This window comes from Cucumis sativus, chromosome 2 (genome assembly GCF_000004075.3).
Source record: "Cucumis sativus cultivar 9930 chromosome 2, Cucumber_9930_V3, whole genome shotgun sequence".
NCBI classification, from domain to species: Eukaryota; Viridiplantae; Streptophyta; class Magnoliopsida; order Cucurbitales; family Cucurbitaceae; genus Cucumis; species Cucumis sativus.
In genome coordinates, this window is record NC_026656.2 from 18,082,844 (window position 1) to 18,098,067 (window position 15,224).

At 31.3% G+C, this 15,224-nt stretch overlaps 2 protein-coding genes across 2 annotated transcripts; both read right to left on the reverse strand.

The window, feature by feature from the left end:
- Positions 1-4,468: 4,468 nt before the first annotated feature.
- On the reverse strand, positions 4,469-5,335 carry LOC101219010 (probable carbohydrate esterase At4g34215). The gene has a single exon (XM_011651879.1). The coding sequence runs from the start codon at positions 5,333-5,335 to the stop codon at positions 4,469-4,471; it is 867 nt and encodes a 288-aa protein (XP_011650181.1).
- Positions 5,336-11,366: 6,031 nt separating this feature from the next.
- Positions 11,367-13,273, reverse strand: LOC101205442 (cyclin-D3-3). The gene is made up of 4 exons (XM_004142829.3): positions 12,539-13,273; positions 12,235-12,436; positions 11,968-12,101; positions 11,367-11,856 (listed from the first exon to the last, which is right to left on the reverse strand). The coding sequence occupies exons 1-4, from the start codon at positions 13,022-13,024 to the stop codon at positions 11,599-11,601; spliced, it is 1,080 nt and encodes a 359-aa protein (XP_004142877.1). The 5' UTR covers positions 13,025-13,273; the 3' UTR covers positions 11,367-11,598.
- Between the last annotated feature and the right edge of the window lie 1,951 nt (positions 13,274-15,224).

Sequence of the window (15,224 nt, forward strand, 5' to 3'; positions counted from 1 at the left end):
TACACCTGATGCACTGCATATACATTTAGTATTCTTCACTTATACAATTGATTGATTAAATGCACTTGATATACTTGAAGTCCTACTTATACACTTGATATACTATTGTTATACACTTGTAAACTTGGTTCATATACTTAATAATGATTTACTTTGCTGATATGCTTTAACAATATATTGTTGATAAACTTGATAATGATACACTAAGTTACATCATTCATATACTTAATAATACTCTAATAAACTGCATAAAATTTAAAAAATCGAAAAATCACGTAGTAAGTATATTAACCAACTAATACATATAATATAAGTATATTAGAACACTGATATACAAAACTGAGACAAAGTTAAACCAAAACAAAATTAATGTAAAAAAATAAAACAAAATGATTTAGAATCAGATTCAACTCAAAATACATATGGAAAAAAGTAAAAAAAAAAATCACAAATGAAGTTAAATTACTCTAATCAACAACTATTATATTTTACATTGTAATTGTTGTACTATTGATATTCTAAAATTAAGACTAAGACATAAATAATAAATAATTTTTATAGTATAAGAATAAAAAAATAATTAGGGCCTTACAAAGTGAGAGAATAAATAAATAATGGATAAGACATTAAAAATAGGAAAATAAATAAGTTATTGAATGGTAGTTTAAAAATAATAACAAATTTAAAATTGAGAAGTGAGAAGTTTGTTATATTTGCAAAATTCTAAAATTATAATTGCTATATTATAAAATGTTCATATAGAAATTTCCCAAATTGAGGGTTAAAAGCGCAAAATGCTCATAATCCACAAGTACTCACCTATAAAAGTGATCTTTAAAACTAACCGTACTAAAAATAGAGTAAAAAATAGTATAAAAGGTGGGTAATAACATAGAGAAAGGCAGAGGCAAGGATCAGCCAACCAAACTAAGGGGGGAGTAACTAAAGCAAGAGAGTAGTTGTGTGTCTGTGCAAATAGACACAAGAGGAAAAGTTATCCTTTTTTTAAAAACCGTGCACATTGTTTATACTTTTCTTCTGTGTTTATTTGTACAGACACAACAGACACAAATTGGTCACCATGGTTTTGTTGAGATTGTCAATCATATTATGTGTGATGTTATATGGTCCTTCTCTTTCAGGAGCTGCTTTTCCTCAAGAACATATTCATCCTCGCAGGTCAGAGTAACATGGCTGGTCGAGGTGGAGTTGAGAACAATGCTCAAGGAAATCTCCAATGGGATGGGTTAGTCCCACCAGAATGTCAACCTCAACCATCCATCCTACGATTGAACCCTGGTCTCCAATGGGAGATAGCACGAGAGAGCCACTCCATTTGGGAATTGACATCAAAAGGACCCCTGGAATTGGTCCCGGTATCGCATTTGCTCATGAATTGCTAGTCAAAGTTGGACCAAATGCTGGCGCTGTGGGTTTAGTTCCATGTGCTAGAGGTGGCACTTTAATTGAACAATGGATTAAAAATCCTAGCAATCCTAGTGCAACCTTTTACCAAAACTTTCATTGAACGAATCAAAGCATCGGATAAAGATGGTGGGGTTGTGCGTGCTCTTTTCTGGTTCCAAGGAGAAAAGTGATGCAGCTATGAATGACACTGCCATTAGATACAAAGACAACCTAAAAGAAATTCTTCACTGACATTCGCGATGACATAAAAACCTAGATTTTTGCCTATCATTGTTGTTAAAATAGCTCTCTACGACTTTTTTTAGGCAGCACGATACTCATAACCTCCCAGCAGTGAGGGAAGCAAAAGAAGCAGTCAGCAAGGAGCTGCCTGACGTAGTGGCCATCGATTCGTTGAAATTACCTATAAACTATACAACAAATGAAGGCATCAACCTAGATCATGGTCATTTTTAACACCACAACCGAAATTACTTTGGGTAAATGGTTGGCTGAAACCTACCTCTCCCACTTTGGTCAATTACTTTAATTTGTATTATTTATCAACTTTGTTATTATATATCAATAAAATCATCCATCCACTCCTTTCTTAAAAAAAAATCTCCTTCCTATTGACTCTCAACGTAATCAATTGATTGAAATAATTTCTTACTCACATCTCTAATCAATCGTCTTTGCATCATTTATGTATACCGACACTTTCAAGACGAAAAAGATACTTTGAGGGTAAAAGAAAAATATTTGAGAAACGTTTCTCCATTTATGTCAATTAACAAAACTATATGTAACACCAAAATTTTACATTAATTTTGGTGCTTGCGGACTTCGTACAATAACACATTTACTTTAATTATTTCATTAACAACCAATCATATACACTAATAAAATTTAAAAAGGTTAAAGACAGTTTAAATTTAAATTGTATATTTTTAAATACAGTAGGTTAAATTTTTAGTCAAATTCTAAAATTAGAAAAGTACTTCTTTAAAAACTGTTTTTTTTCTTCAAATTTTGACTTAGATTTTTCAAAAGAAAAAGGAAGAAATGAACCCAACACTCTTTCAAGATTTGTGGCCTTTGGTTTCTAGTTTTATTTGTTAAAATGGCATATTCAAATTATTTCATTCCCTTTATCCATTCTTTTAATTATCATCACTATAATTTACTAATCATATCAATTTCTTGTAGATCGTGGTATCAGTTCTTACAAATTTATAGTTTCAATTTTACATTAAACACGTTGTTGAATAAGATGGGTAGATATAGTAAGTACAAATCTTTAATAAACCATCTTTCCATGTTTTCTTCCCTCTTTTTTAAACTTCTACTTCCAAATCTTTTAAGGAATTTTGAAAAAGTTTAGATTTTAGAACCCATAGTTATTCAAATCTTCAACAAACTTATACTCTCCAAAAATTTGTGTCATCCAATCTTCAAACTTGAAGTGAGCTATGTTTCTCACGTATGGACTTCAATTTTTGGATCTCTCGTTCTTACGATCTCTCCTCCTTTGTTGAAGAATAAATGTCTTTATTACATAGATTTTTGGACATTGTTCAACTTATGAGCTCCGTATATTTGATAACCATCGACTTCAAATTATGTCGAAAACAAGATGGTCATGATCATACATCACTGTATTGAAAATTGCAGTATTAAGTTGTAGTAATTTTAGGTGTTTAGAAAATGGTATCATATTAAAACTATGATTTTGAATATTGTGTGATTAGTGTATAGAAAGCATGTTAATTGCTTATCGTTTTTTAGTGGGTAACTTGAGCAAACTCTTTTACTTTTGTTCGTTTTTGTTTAAGATAGGGTAGAAAGTATGTTTGAAACTCTTTCTTTTTTTTTTTCTTTCTCTAAAAGAATGTTATTGTCTATTTAGAATCAATTTTAATCTATAGTATATATAAAAACTTGGATGTGGAAAAATTATGTAACTTTTATTGGTATCTAATTATTAATTATAGAATACGGATAAATAAATATAGAATAAGGATATAGAAACAAGAACCCGTCCGAACGAAAAAGCAAAATAAATGGAGTTGTTAAATAATAGTACTCCCATACTTCCTAATATAAGACCTGATCCCAACAAGACTACAAGAAATGTTTTTTCGTGACCTTATTAATCTGACAAAAAAATGTATAGAAAATAGCTTTTTCGTTTTTTATCCAAAAAATTCATTAAAAATAATAAAAACTTTAAATTCAATTTATTTTAGAGTTTTAAAAGTTGAATAGTTTTATCATGTATTTAATAAAAAGATAACAAATTTATCATTTTACAATAAACTTTAAAATTTGAAAAGTTTGAAATTTTCAATAATTTAACGGACTATTCAACTATTAAAATTAAATAAACACAGATTTTGTCCTTTCAATAGATGTGTTCATGTTTTCTTTAATGAATACAATATTCTTTCTAATAAGAAATGATATAAACTTTGGAAAAAAATTATGTTTTTAAAATCATGTTTTGCAAAAACAAAAGAAAAACAAAGTTTTATTATAATTCAAAAAATTAACATTGTTTGCAAGATTATTTTTAAATGCATTATATCTTATAGAATACATTAAACATTAAAACATAATTAACATAAAATCACTTTTAATCATCTCAATTTTTCACTTTTATGTTGGATGACCTTTTTATCAAACTTTTTTTTTCAATAAATTCATTATATTTTGAAAATTAAATTTATTGGATTGTGTGATATGTGATTTTTTTTTATTGACTTCATATTTTTATATTAATTTAACAAGTTAAAAACGTTTAGGGAGATTGAAGAATTTTAAGTAATTTTAATCTAATTATCTGCAATTGTTGAAAGGAATTTTGATAATGACGAAGTAATTTTAACTCTCAAACATATGATGATTAGGGTTGGAGGTGGTTTTACGTTAGTAAATAAAAAAAAAAATGTACTTAGAATATCTAAAATGTGGGATATTAATATCAAACATAAATACTATTTAATAAATGAAATAAAAGAACGATAAAATCGAACTCATTAAAAGTACAAATAATAAAGAATCAGAGTAATTGGCTGTATCGGGAGAGGTAGGTATCAGCCAACCATCTACCGGCGGTAAGAAGAACTGTGGAATTAAAATGACCACGATCCAAGTTAAAGCCTTCACGTGTTGTTAAGTTCATCGGCAATTTCCATGAATCGATGATCGATACATCTGGAACCTCATTGCTAACTGCTTCTTGTGCCGCCCTCACTGTTGACAAATTATCGGTACCATTTACTGCAAAAAAGTCATAGATGGCTATTTTAACCAAAATGACAGGTAAAAATCTAGGCTTGAGGTCGTTGCGAAGGTCGTTAATTAAAGTTTTTAAGTTGTCTTTATAATTGATAGCATAATCTTTCACAGCTGCATCGCTTTCTCCTTGGAACCATAGAAGAGCACGAACAACTCCACCATCTTTATCCGAAGCTTTAATCCGTTCAACTAAGTGTTGGTAATATGTTGCATTAGGATCGGTAGTATTTTTCATCCATTGTCTGATGACAGTGCCACCTATAGCAGTAGGAACTAAACCCACAACACCTGCTCTTGGCCCTGCCTTTCTTAAAATTTCATGAGCAAATCCCATTCCTGGACTAATTCCATTTTCCTTTTTAACGTCGATATCAAAATTGAGAGGCTCTCGTGCTTCCTCCCATTGGCGTGCAGCGTTGAGTCGTAGAATACATGGGGTGGGTTCAGAATCTGGTGGGATCACACCATCCCAATGTAAGTTTCCTGTTGCATTTTTTTCAACTCCACCTCGACCAGCCATGTTGCTCTGACCGGAAAGAATAAATATGTTATTTGGAGAAACAGCTCTGGAAAGAGAAGGACCAAATAACATTGCACATAGCATAATTGATAGTTTCAGCAAAGACATTTCGAACCTGGTATTTGCACAGAAAGACACAGAGAAAAGTGTTAAAGTAAAAGAAAGAGGAAAGTTCTTTCCTCTGTGTCTATCTGCACAAACACAAACACACAACCACTCTTGTCTTTGTTGGCTGATCCTTGCCTCTTCCCTCTCCTTGTTGGTCATCATCACCTTTTATACTCAACTGTGGTTCCATTTTCACTATATTTAGCTTCGATGGTTAGTTTATATTGGTAAATATTTGAGGTTTGTGAGTGTTTGTCGGTTTCAAATTGTCTATTTTGATCAAACGTATATCTGGAATATATCTAACCCCATGTGTAATACACACATCTACAAATCAAAGACTTCGACAACGCAACTTTTTTATTTTTACGTATTTTTCGTCTCCCTCTATTGTTTCCAGCATCTGCTCTTAGCTTGCATTTTTCTTTTAATAACAAATAAGTAAAAGATATCGTTTTATTATGACATAAAATTATATCTATATAAATTAATTCATCAAATACATAACTTCCTTTTTGTCCTCCAATAATATTTTAAACATGTTCCCCTAATAAGGATTTCCAATAATAAAGTTTAATATTTGCACACACATGTTCTTGATTTTGAAAAATGTGTATATGTTAAAGGTCTATATTCATCCTCTAAAACTGAAAATCATTTTTAATGCAATAAAACATATAATGAATTGAAAAAATGTGGATTGAGTATGAGCAGAGGTGTTGACACACACATTTTCAGATAATTTGAAATTCAGTTTATTATATAGCCTTCATCTTACGTCATGTCCTAGAAAACTAACACTAAAATTAAAAATACATATTATAATTGTGGGTTGAAATTATAAAATATAAATGTAGCACCACGTGTGGGGTGTGTGTGGTTGATGAAGTAACTATGGAGCTGCCACACCATGCAGATCGTGTCATCCGTATACCGTATCATCCCCACAAAGTATTAAACCAAAGTATATAAATAAAGCAAATGTGAAACCAAAATTCACATAACAACTTTTGTGGAGGATTGTTTCGATCGGAAAATTTGGTAAAAGAAAGGTACAGGCATGCATCAATCCCAGGTAAATATTGAACGTTACTGTTGTTCTTGATTGTCCAGTTTTTAAATCTCTTGTGCTAATTAATAATATAGGACTCTCTGTGTTTGTGAAGGCCGTGTCGTCCAAGAAAATAAATGAAGAAGAAGGAGCCATTGAAACCAAGGTTGTTAAGCAGCAGATGGAGCCCCCAAATGAAGGCACCACGGTGGTTCATTTAACTCGAAAACAACCTACCCATGGCGGGAGTGGAGTTTTGGGGAGTGCAGCCACTGCTGTGGGTAACGCCCTTCGTTCTGCCAAGGATGCCGTTTTTGGGAAAGGGAAAGGCACCAACCATGGTTGAATCAAATTGAAGCTTTCTAAATTTATATATCTGTGATGATCTTTTGTTTTTGCACTGCTCTATGTTGCTGTCCTAAGTAAAAACCAGTAAAAAAATTACTACAAAAAACCAATACTATACAACTAGGGAGTGTTTCTTTCTATCTATCTGCCATCTAATACACATCTATCCTTAACATATGAACATAAAGAATGTGTTGGTAAGAAATTAAAGCCCAATGGGCTATGACCCCCCCAAATTGGTGAATTTGGAGATTGAGAATTGATATATATATATATAGTAGCTAGTGTGAAAGTATAAGGTGCCAAAAGAAAACAAATATATAAAGTTAAATGAAATGGGGACATATTATATGTTTGAGAGGTCCAACCAAAAGCAAGAGTGTATTTTACATTATACGGATCGGGAATTGTCCCTTTCTAAATTCCCTTGGAAGAATCTATTGCTTTTAAGAGCCCTACAACTACTACTGCTACCCCATGAATTGCCTCATTTTAATTATTTAGGGTAACCCACATGAACTCACAATCACTGCCCCTACGCTACTCATAATATACTAGGTTTTTTATTTATTTATTTATTTATTTATAAAATGCCTTAATATGAAGGCTTCTCTAAAATAAAATTTAAAAGAAAAAAAAAAGGAATGATAGGAAGAAAGTTAATTACTTGGGCCTGGCCCACATTATCTCAAGCCCATTGGGATAACTTTCAATATACAAACTATATATAGTCTATGAGATTATTATTTATTTGAAGAAACAATTTTACATTATCATTTGTTAAAATAATTTATGAACTAACAAGAGTAACTATATTGATGAGGGTAATTAAATTTATGTATAGACTGAATTAGTAAGTTCTAACTTTATTTTAGAAATACTATATAGTATATACATCAAATTCATTATTTTGAATTGTTTTAAGTTGGCGGAGATTGGATTTGTAATAATACTCTTCATTGATAGTAACATTAGTAACATTATTGATGGGTACGTCAATGTTATGTCTCGTTTTTCTTTTCTCTATTTACATTATTACATTAAAATCTGGATTATGGAATTTCAACCTTGGCTCCTTTAATAATTTCATGTTTTTATTCTATATATATACTATTGAATTTTCTTTCATAATTTTTATTAATTATACACTTCTCTTTGTTATTATTGTACTTCCAGTTCACATTATTAACTCACAAGAATTTAATAGCTTCTTTCCTTCTAGTTCTATTCTTCCTCCTTTGAAATCAACATACAACTAATATTCAAGGTTTACATAAAATAACTTATTAAATTCTCACTCAAACGTGGGAAATGTATTTTAAAATTATTGTTAATTCATAAATCAACTATTGGAACTCAAGTAGTTTGTCATAGGTCAATATGATTTTAGAAAACATCATAGGGAGAGAAGAAATTTAAAAAGAATCTACATGGAAAGAATAGGTGAGTATCTTTCCTTTTCTTTTTTCTAGTTGGAGTCGTTTGAAAGCAATGATATATATACTTAGAAAATGATAACCAAGTTCTTAAAGTTTAATTTTTCTTTAATCAATTGAGAACAACTTGGAGAAAATATAAATGAAAACTATCAAGAGTTCTCTAAAATTTGACTTCACACTTAACTAATTCATTCCTTCGTATGATTATATTAAAATATAATATGATGAAACCTATATATATATATATATATGATTCTTAAAATAAAAAAGACTATGTCACTAAGAAAGTAGAAAGAAAAAAGAATAATTTTTATGTGGAAATATATAGAGAGTGAAGAAATGGGTTTGATTGTAAGGCTTTTTCTTTGTCTTTGAGAGCCAAACATCCATATTTTTATGTGAACCTTTGTGTTTTTTGTTTCCTTTTTGAGTTGAAATTCCCAACTTCATTTATTCAAAGCAAACCCAAAAGATTTCTCAAACAAAATTGAAAAATATATTGTCCTCATCCATTTTCTACCCATATTCTTCCCTTCTCATCAACTTTCTCTCTTTCTATATTCCTCTTTTTCCCCTTTTTATGGATCTCTTCTTCTTCTTCTTTTAATTTAATGTAATTTCCTTCATCTCTTTTCCATTTTCTACTCTCTTTTTGTGTCACTATTGACATATACACAATATTCTTGGATCTTATCTTACCTTTCTTCTTCTTTTTTTCTTCCTGCATTGACTCAAATTATCACAATACTTTTTTTTCTTTACAAAATAAAGAATATCAACTATAGTTCTTTTTTTCTCTCTTTGTTGTCTTTTAGAAAAAGTATTAAATATCATAGATGGTAAATGGGTAATCATTCGTTTTTTTTATAAAAAATGAATTAATTTGGTGGTCGTATATATAGTTTCCTACATATAAAAATATAACAATAATCAAAGTAAGGTGAAATATAATGTTTCGTCGACAAAAAGTAATAAAAAGAATGTAATTGATGAGTTGATAAAAATGGGAAATTAATTTTGAAGAGTGTTAAAGAATAATTCAAAATTTGTTTTGTAGTACACATAAATCAAGACAATGTTATTGTTTAGAACAAAAATATTGTAAATTTTACCGTTGTGAAACCAAATATAATGAGTGGAAAGATTGAATAAATTAATAGAATGTGAATAGTCCCGATAATTGCGGGTGACCAATTTGTAGAAAAGAAAAGATTTTAAAAGGAATGAGGAGTTAAGTTAGTGAGCAGTGTGTATTTAGTTTAAAGGAAAAGCCTTCTTCTTCAATTTCATCATTCATTCATTCATTCATTCCCCCTTTAATTTCTTTAAAGTAATACAAAAGCACATGCAAAACCCTTCTTCTCCCTCTCCTTTTTCTCTCTTCTCTCTTCTCTCTTCCAACTTCATCTTCCCCTATATTTTATTTAAGAATGCATCCCTAAAACGTTTAAGAAACTTCTTGTATTGAATCTACTTTCATATTCTTTAACTCTACGTTTTGTGACAGGTAGCAGAAAGTCCCAATCTCAACATGTCTTCTTTTATGTTTAATTAGGAAGAAATTAAAATGGGTGCACTGTAAGGATTTTAATTTAAGCCATCAATATTGATATTATACCAATCTGCTACCTGAAAGTTTAATTAAGTTGACATGCATGTGTTTAGATAAAACTCAATAAGTTATATCCATTATGAATTGAGAACATATACTTTCAATGACGGCATACAAAATTGTTGGAACGAACACTTGTTTTGTTTTAGCTTTTGAATGTTTAACTTTTTATTATAAAACAACATTATTTTGATTAACCATTCAAGGATGAAGATGGGGAAAGTTGGATATTTTTTAAAAGAAAAGAAGAAAAAAAAAAGCATTGAATTAAAGAGGGGAGTTGGTTGGTTATGGAAAATAGTGAATAAATGGGAGTAGGAGTAGGCTATCATTTAAGTGTTGCCCTGTTGAGAGGGATATTAATCCATCTCCACTTGTCGTCTCATTCTCTACTCTCTACTCTTTTTTAATACCCATTTTAAAACCCCAATCTCCCCCTCAAACCTTTACCCAACTTAATCAATTTATGGACAAAAAGATATTTGCAAACTCTACAATTCAACAATTTTTTGTTTAATACATAGATTCCATTTTGATTTTGGAAACTATTTAGGAATTATGTTATCTAACCCTTTCAACCTTTTTAAAACGTCTTTTAAATATTTATGTTATAACCTCCATTCACTTTTTAAAATTATATGATATTAAAAAATAATGATTACTACCACTAATTGTATGATTTATAAATATCATCTTGTTAGTTACAACTTTGTTTGTTTTCAAATTTTCTATCAAGAAATTACTCAGACAAACTTTAAACTTATTAATGAAAAGTAAAACTTGGATGCAATGCAACACATCTTGGTGCATTATTTTCGATTAAATTGAAAACTATTTATAGTGTGACAATTTATTATTAGACACCTCAATAAGTTGTAATAGGAAAGAAATTTACTTATTTCTTTTAAGATTTAGAGGCTAAAAAGTATACATTTTGAAAATTTGGACAAACTATACACATTTATCATTGTCCATACTCTATGTCACGTGAGATACTATAGCACTGTTTTAATATCTAAAAAGGTAAAGCTGGGAGAACTCTCTCTTGAAATAATTTGTGGTGTTAGTGATGAAACTGACTTTTAACACTAATCCATTTTTTAAAAAAGAAAAACTTGGTGCATTATTTGGAATTCCCATCTAAAGAAAGAGAAGATAAAATTTTGAGTATTTTTAGAGAAACAGAAGAACAAAGGGGACCATAGTGTCCAAATAATAGGTTTAGTTGAGGAACCAAAAGTTGGAAGAACAAGATGATAGTCTTTTTTTTTTTTTCTCTCTTCAATGGTCCCAAGTGATTTTTGAAGCAAAATTTCAAACATAAAAGATTGTGATTACCAAATATATTCAAGTCAAACCCAAAATCATTTCTTCCAAATCTCAAAGCCAAAAGTGGCCGACAAAATCTTCTTCCTCTTCCTCCTTTGTGTTCACATGCAAACAAATTCACAATTCCTTTTCATTACTTCTTCTTTTCAATTTACCATTATATATATCTTTCTTTTCTTCGTTTTTCAGCTAACCACCCCGTTACTAAAAATTAAGATTAATCAAACCCATATGTAAATATAAAACAGATGATGATGATTAAACAACTTAAACTGCTCTTCATTGTTAATAGTTTTCGTTCTCATGACCTTTGCATCCGGATAAAATGCCAGTCATCTCTGCGTTTTAAACTTCCCTCAACTGCAGAGATGGTAAGGCAATTTAACATGCATAATTTCACTAAAAAAAAAAAAAGATTGATTCTAATTCTTATTCAACATACAAGGATTACGACGAAAAAAGGAAAAAAGAAAAGGGAAGTTAATTAAGAGAGCGTTCGGAATGTTTCACAATCTCCAGTCACTGATCCATTTACTCTGTTCTTCTTCGTTAATGGCTCTGGCGAAGATGAAACCGACGAAGCCACTGACCACGAGTCGTTCGAGCTATCGGAGCTGAATGCTACGTCCATCACGCCGTTCGGGCTCCCTGGAATTGACAACCCGAATTTACGTTTGTTGAACTGGTTTCCGTTCCTTCTAGATGCATTTGAGATCAGTTTACAGCATTCTTCCACATTTCCCTGTTTTGAAAAGAAAAACGAAAATTTCGTAGACTTGGTTATAATTTTGTTGAAACCGTTGATTTGTTGGATTTGGCAATTTGGGTTGTAAGTAGAATGGTAAATACAGACCTTGTCGATTCCGAGGATGTTCAGAAGCTGGGAATGGTAATCAACGCTGCAATGGGGTTCTTCCATAGCTTTGAAAACGTGCAGCATTGTAGCGGTGGCCATTGCAGAGGGAAGAAAGGACATGAAATCTGACTCTGTTAAGTCAAAAAAGGAAATGAGTGGGGGAATCCATTCATAAAGATAGTGATATTCTTACTTTTGCCTAAAGGAAACCAACTGGATCATCATCAGTAAAGGGACATGAAGTTTGTATCTATGATTTCTTACCTAAAATAACAGAGAGAATAGTTCGTTCACACTGCCAAAGAATTTCCCAGCACATATGGTCCTTGAATCCAAGCCTTCTTGTGATATAATCCACAAAAGAAAACGGGGTAACAGGATTCATCCGCCACTGCAGCGTAGAGAGCACAAGAAGCTCCATTTTCTTAATGGTCTTGGCTTCAAACAGATATCTACTATCTTCCACCTGCACAAGTCAAAGCCCCATCAGAGATTAATGATTAATGAGACCCAAATCCGACCATTTTTCAGTTGCGTAATTATTAAAATTTCTGGATAATAAACATACTTGTAGGTCCAATAAAAGAGGGACTTGAGTCTCCTCCACTTTGGCAGCAAGAGAGATACAAGCAACAGCTGCAAGTTGAGACATCCATGGCTTATCTCTTTGGAAATGAAAACAGGACAGAAACCGATCTAAGTAATCAACGGCGAGAACCGCAGTGAGGGCAGAGAAGGAGTAATGGGCATTAACCTTCAGCATCCACTCAACAGCGGTTCGTCGGGCAGCAGCAAGAGAAGGGTCAATCTGAATGGTTTTAAAAAGTTCATTAGGCTTCTCTCTTGAAAACAGAGAAATTAGTTCATCTTTTTCCCATAACAGGTCATGGTGTGCCACCACAGCCAGAATCGGAGAACTTGTTTCTGTTGTTAAATTAGAGTAAGATTGGTTATCAAAACGAAAAGCCGTTTCTTGTTCTTCGTCGTCGTCGTCGTCGTCCTCCCAGTGCTCCTCTGAGCAATAAAGAGCATCAAGGGCATACGGTGGTACCATCTTCTTCTGAGAAGAAGAGGTTGAAATTTTGGTTCATTGTAGGGTGTAAGAGAAGAGAATAGAGAAAATAAAGGAAAGTGGTGAAGAAGACCAATAGTGAGCCATGGTTGTGAGCTAAGGCTTCACACTCTTCCTATCTATATCTTCTAATTGAGAGTGAAGAAGAGAGAGAGTTTTTATTGGTAGGTTTTAGTAGCTGCCGCACTGTGCTTCTATCTATCTACTCCTCTCAATCACAATTCACAAATATAAGATTACGAAAATTTTCTATTACTACTACACTATAAATATTACCACAAAGTCACTTTCATTGGACACCTCATCCTCATTTATAAAAATATCACAACTTTATTCACATTAATACTAAATATGAATCAACCCATATGATGGATCCTGTACGAGCAGATGTATATGAGTGTTTGTGGTACCTTAAATGTGAGCCATTGATGAGAATAATGTGAAAATACTTTGTATATTTTTTGTTTTTGTTCAAAATTAATAATTAAAGAATGATAGAGGGAGGTGGTAAGGTAATAATAAAGAAATAATGAAATGGGAGAGGGGAGAGAGGAGGGAAGAAGAAGAAGCACTAACACATGGTTCGATAAAAGATTTTAAAAAAATGTGTGAAAATGAACATACAAATATTAAAAACAAAAATAAAAACAAAATTTCAAAAAGTAAAAACAATTCAGCTTTCTCAGCTTCTCCCACTCCCCAACCTAATTAATAAATAAAATCTCTTCTTCTTTTTTCTTCTTCTTCTTCTTTTTCTCGTATTATTATTTTAAAGAAGAAGAAAAAAAGTAATTATAAATTTGACTAATCAAATTACAAATATGAGGTGGGGAAATAAAAAATCAGAAATGAGCTGGCAACCGCATGCATGCTAAGCTTTTCCCAATAGTTCTCTCGATGAATTCAATTTCACCCTTTCCCATTTTCCTTTTTCTTTTACCTATATATATACTCTCTCACTCTCTCACTCTCTCAATATAGTGCAATTCATTCAAATATTTCTTACCTACTGATTAAAGGGTTCAAATATTGGTTTTAAATTACCTATAACATTTTATCAAATGTTTGAATCAAATAAAGACCTGCTAGTAGTTAAATAATTTTTGATAATGTGGTGGAAAAGAAAAACAAAAGCAACCACATGTAGCCTCAACCTCAGCAACGTCAAAAACAAATACAAAAAGGTAGATTATCTACAAAATTCAAAGAGAGAAAAAAAAGTAAATGAAAAACAAACACAAAAGGTCACCTCTTATACATATTTGTCAGCTGAGTGGGTAAAAAGGAAAAGCTCATCCCATTGGTAGCTCACACCTCCTCTTTTTCTTTTCTTTTTTAAATTTTTACCGTCCAATGTGTGGGGGGAAAAAAGAGTAGAAAACACTCCAAATTTATTTCTAAAAAATACAGCATTTGATGTTTATCGTAAAATTGCATTCACATTGACTATCTTATCGTAATCGTAGGAATACCTCAAGATTGAACAACTTGGAGATTCAAAATTGCATACACGGTATTTATGTTATAATTAACATTTGAAACAGTGTAAAAGTTTTTCCTAGATGATTATTTCACTTTTTGAAAATTAAACGTATACACACCTCTTTCATCTATTATTGTGTTTGTTTGTTTGATTTCAAAATCTAAACCAAAATTTAAAAACTTGTGAAAATTGCAAGTATAAAAATCTTGACCAACAAAGGATGTGAAACGAACACAATTTTCAAAACTCAAATGATGACTAGAGAAGGGTTAGGTGAAATTTGGTTTATTTTCTTTTTATATTTATTGAGAGAGAAAAACATATAGAGAGAGTAAAATTCAAATAGGTATAAACTTTAACTTCTCACACTAGTGGAGGAATGGTAGGAGAGAGATGGGTAAGCAAGGTAGTTCACTGTTTGCAGTGAGTAATTAAAGAGTGTTGCTTTAAAGTACGAAAAAGTTTTTTTTTTTTTTTTTTTTTTTTTGGAACAAACAGAGACCTCTGAAACAAAGGGCAATAGAGCTCATTAAGTTGGAATAAGCAAACAAAATCAATGGCCTAAAAACCTACATAGAAGGAAACGAAAGGACTGTAGGGACATGTTTGAGAGACTGGAATGCAGAAAATAATAAAATTCTTAAAACAAGATTTCCAATAGTTTCATCAAAACGGTGGAGAGTTCAAAATTACGGATGG

What these genes read in the sequence shown, in the direction of transcription:
- LOC101205442 (XM_004142829.3), bottom strand. Translation starts at nt 13,024, where the DNA reads ATGGTACCACCGTATGCCCTTGATGCTCTTTATTGCTCAGAGGAGCAC. An exon ending in TATTCTCTCTGTTATTTTAG is followed by an intron (nt 12,102 to 12,234) that starts GTAAGAAATCAT and finishes TTGACTTAACAG; the next exon opens with AGTCAGATTTCATGTCCTTT. An exon ending in ACATCCTCGGAATCGACAAG is followed by an intron (nt 11,857 to 11,967) that starts GTCTGTATTTAC and finishes TTTTCAAAACAG; the next exon opens with GGAAATGTGGAAGAATGCTG.
- LOC101219010 (XM_011651879.1), bottom strand. Translation starts at nt 5,335, where the DNA reads ATGTCTTTGCTGAAACTATCAATTATGCTATGTGCAATGTTATTTGGT.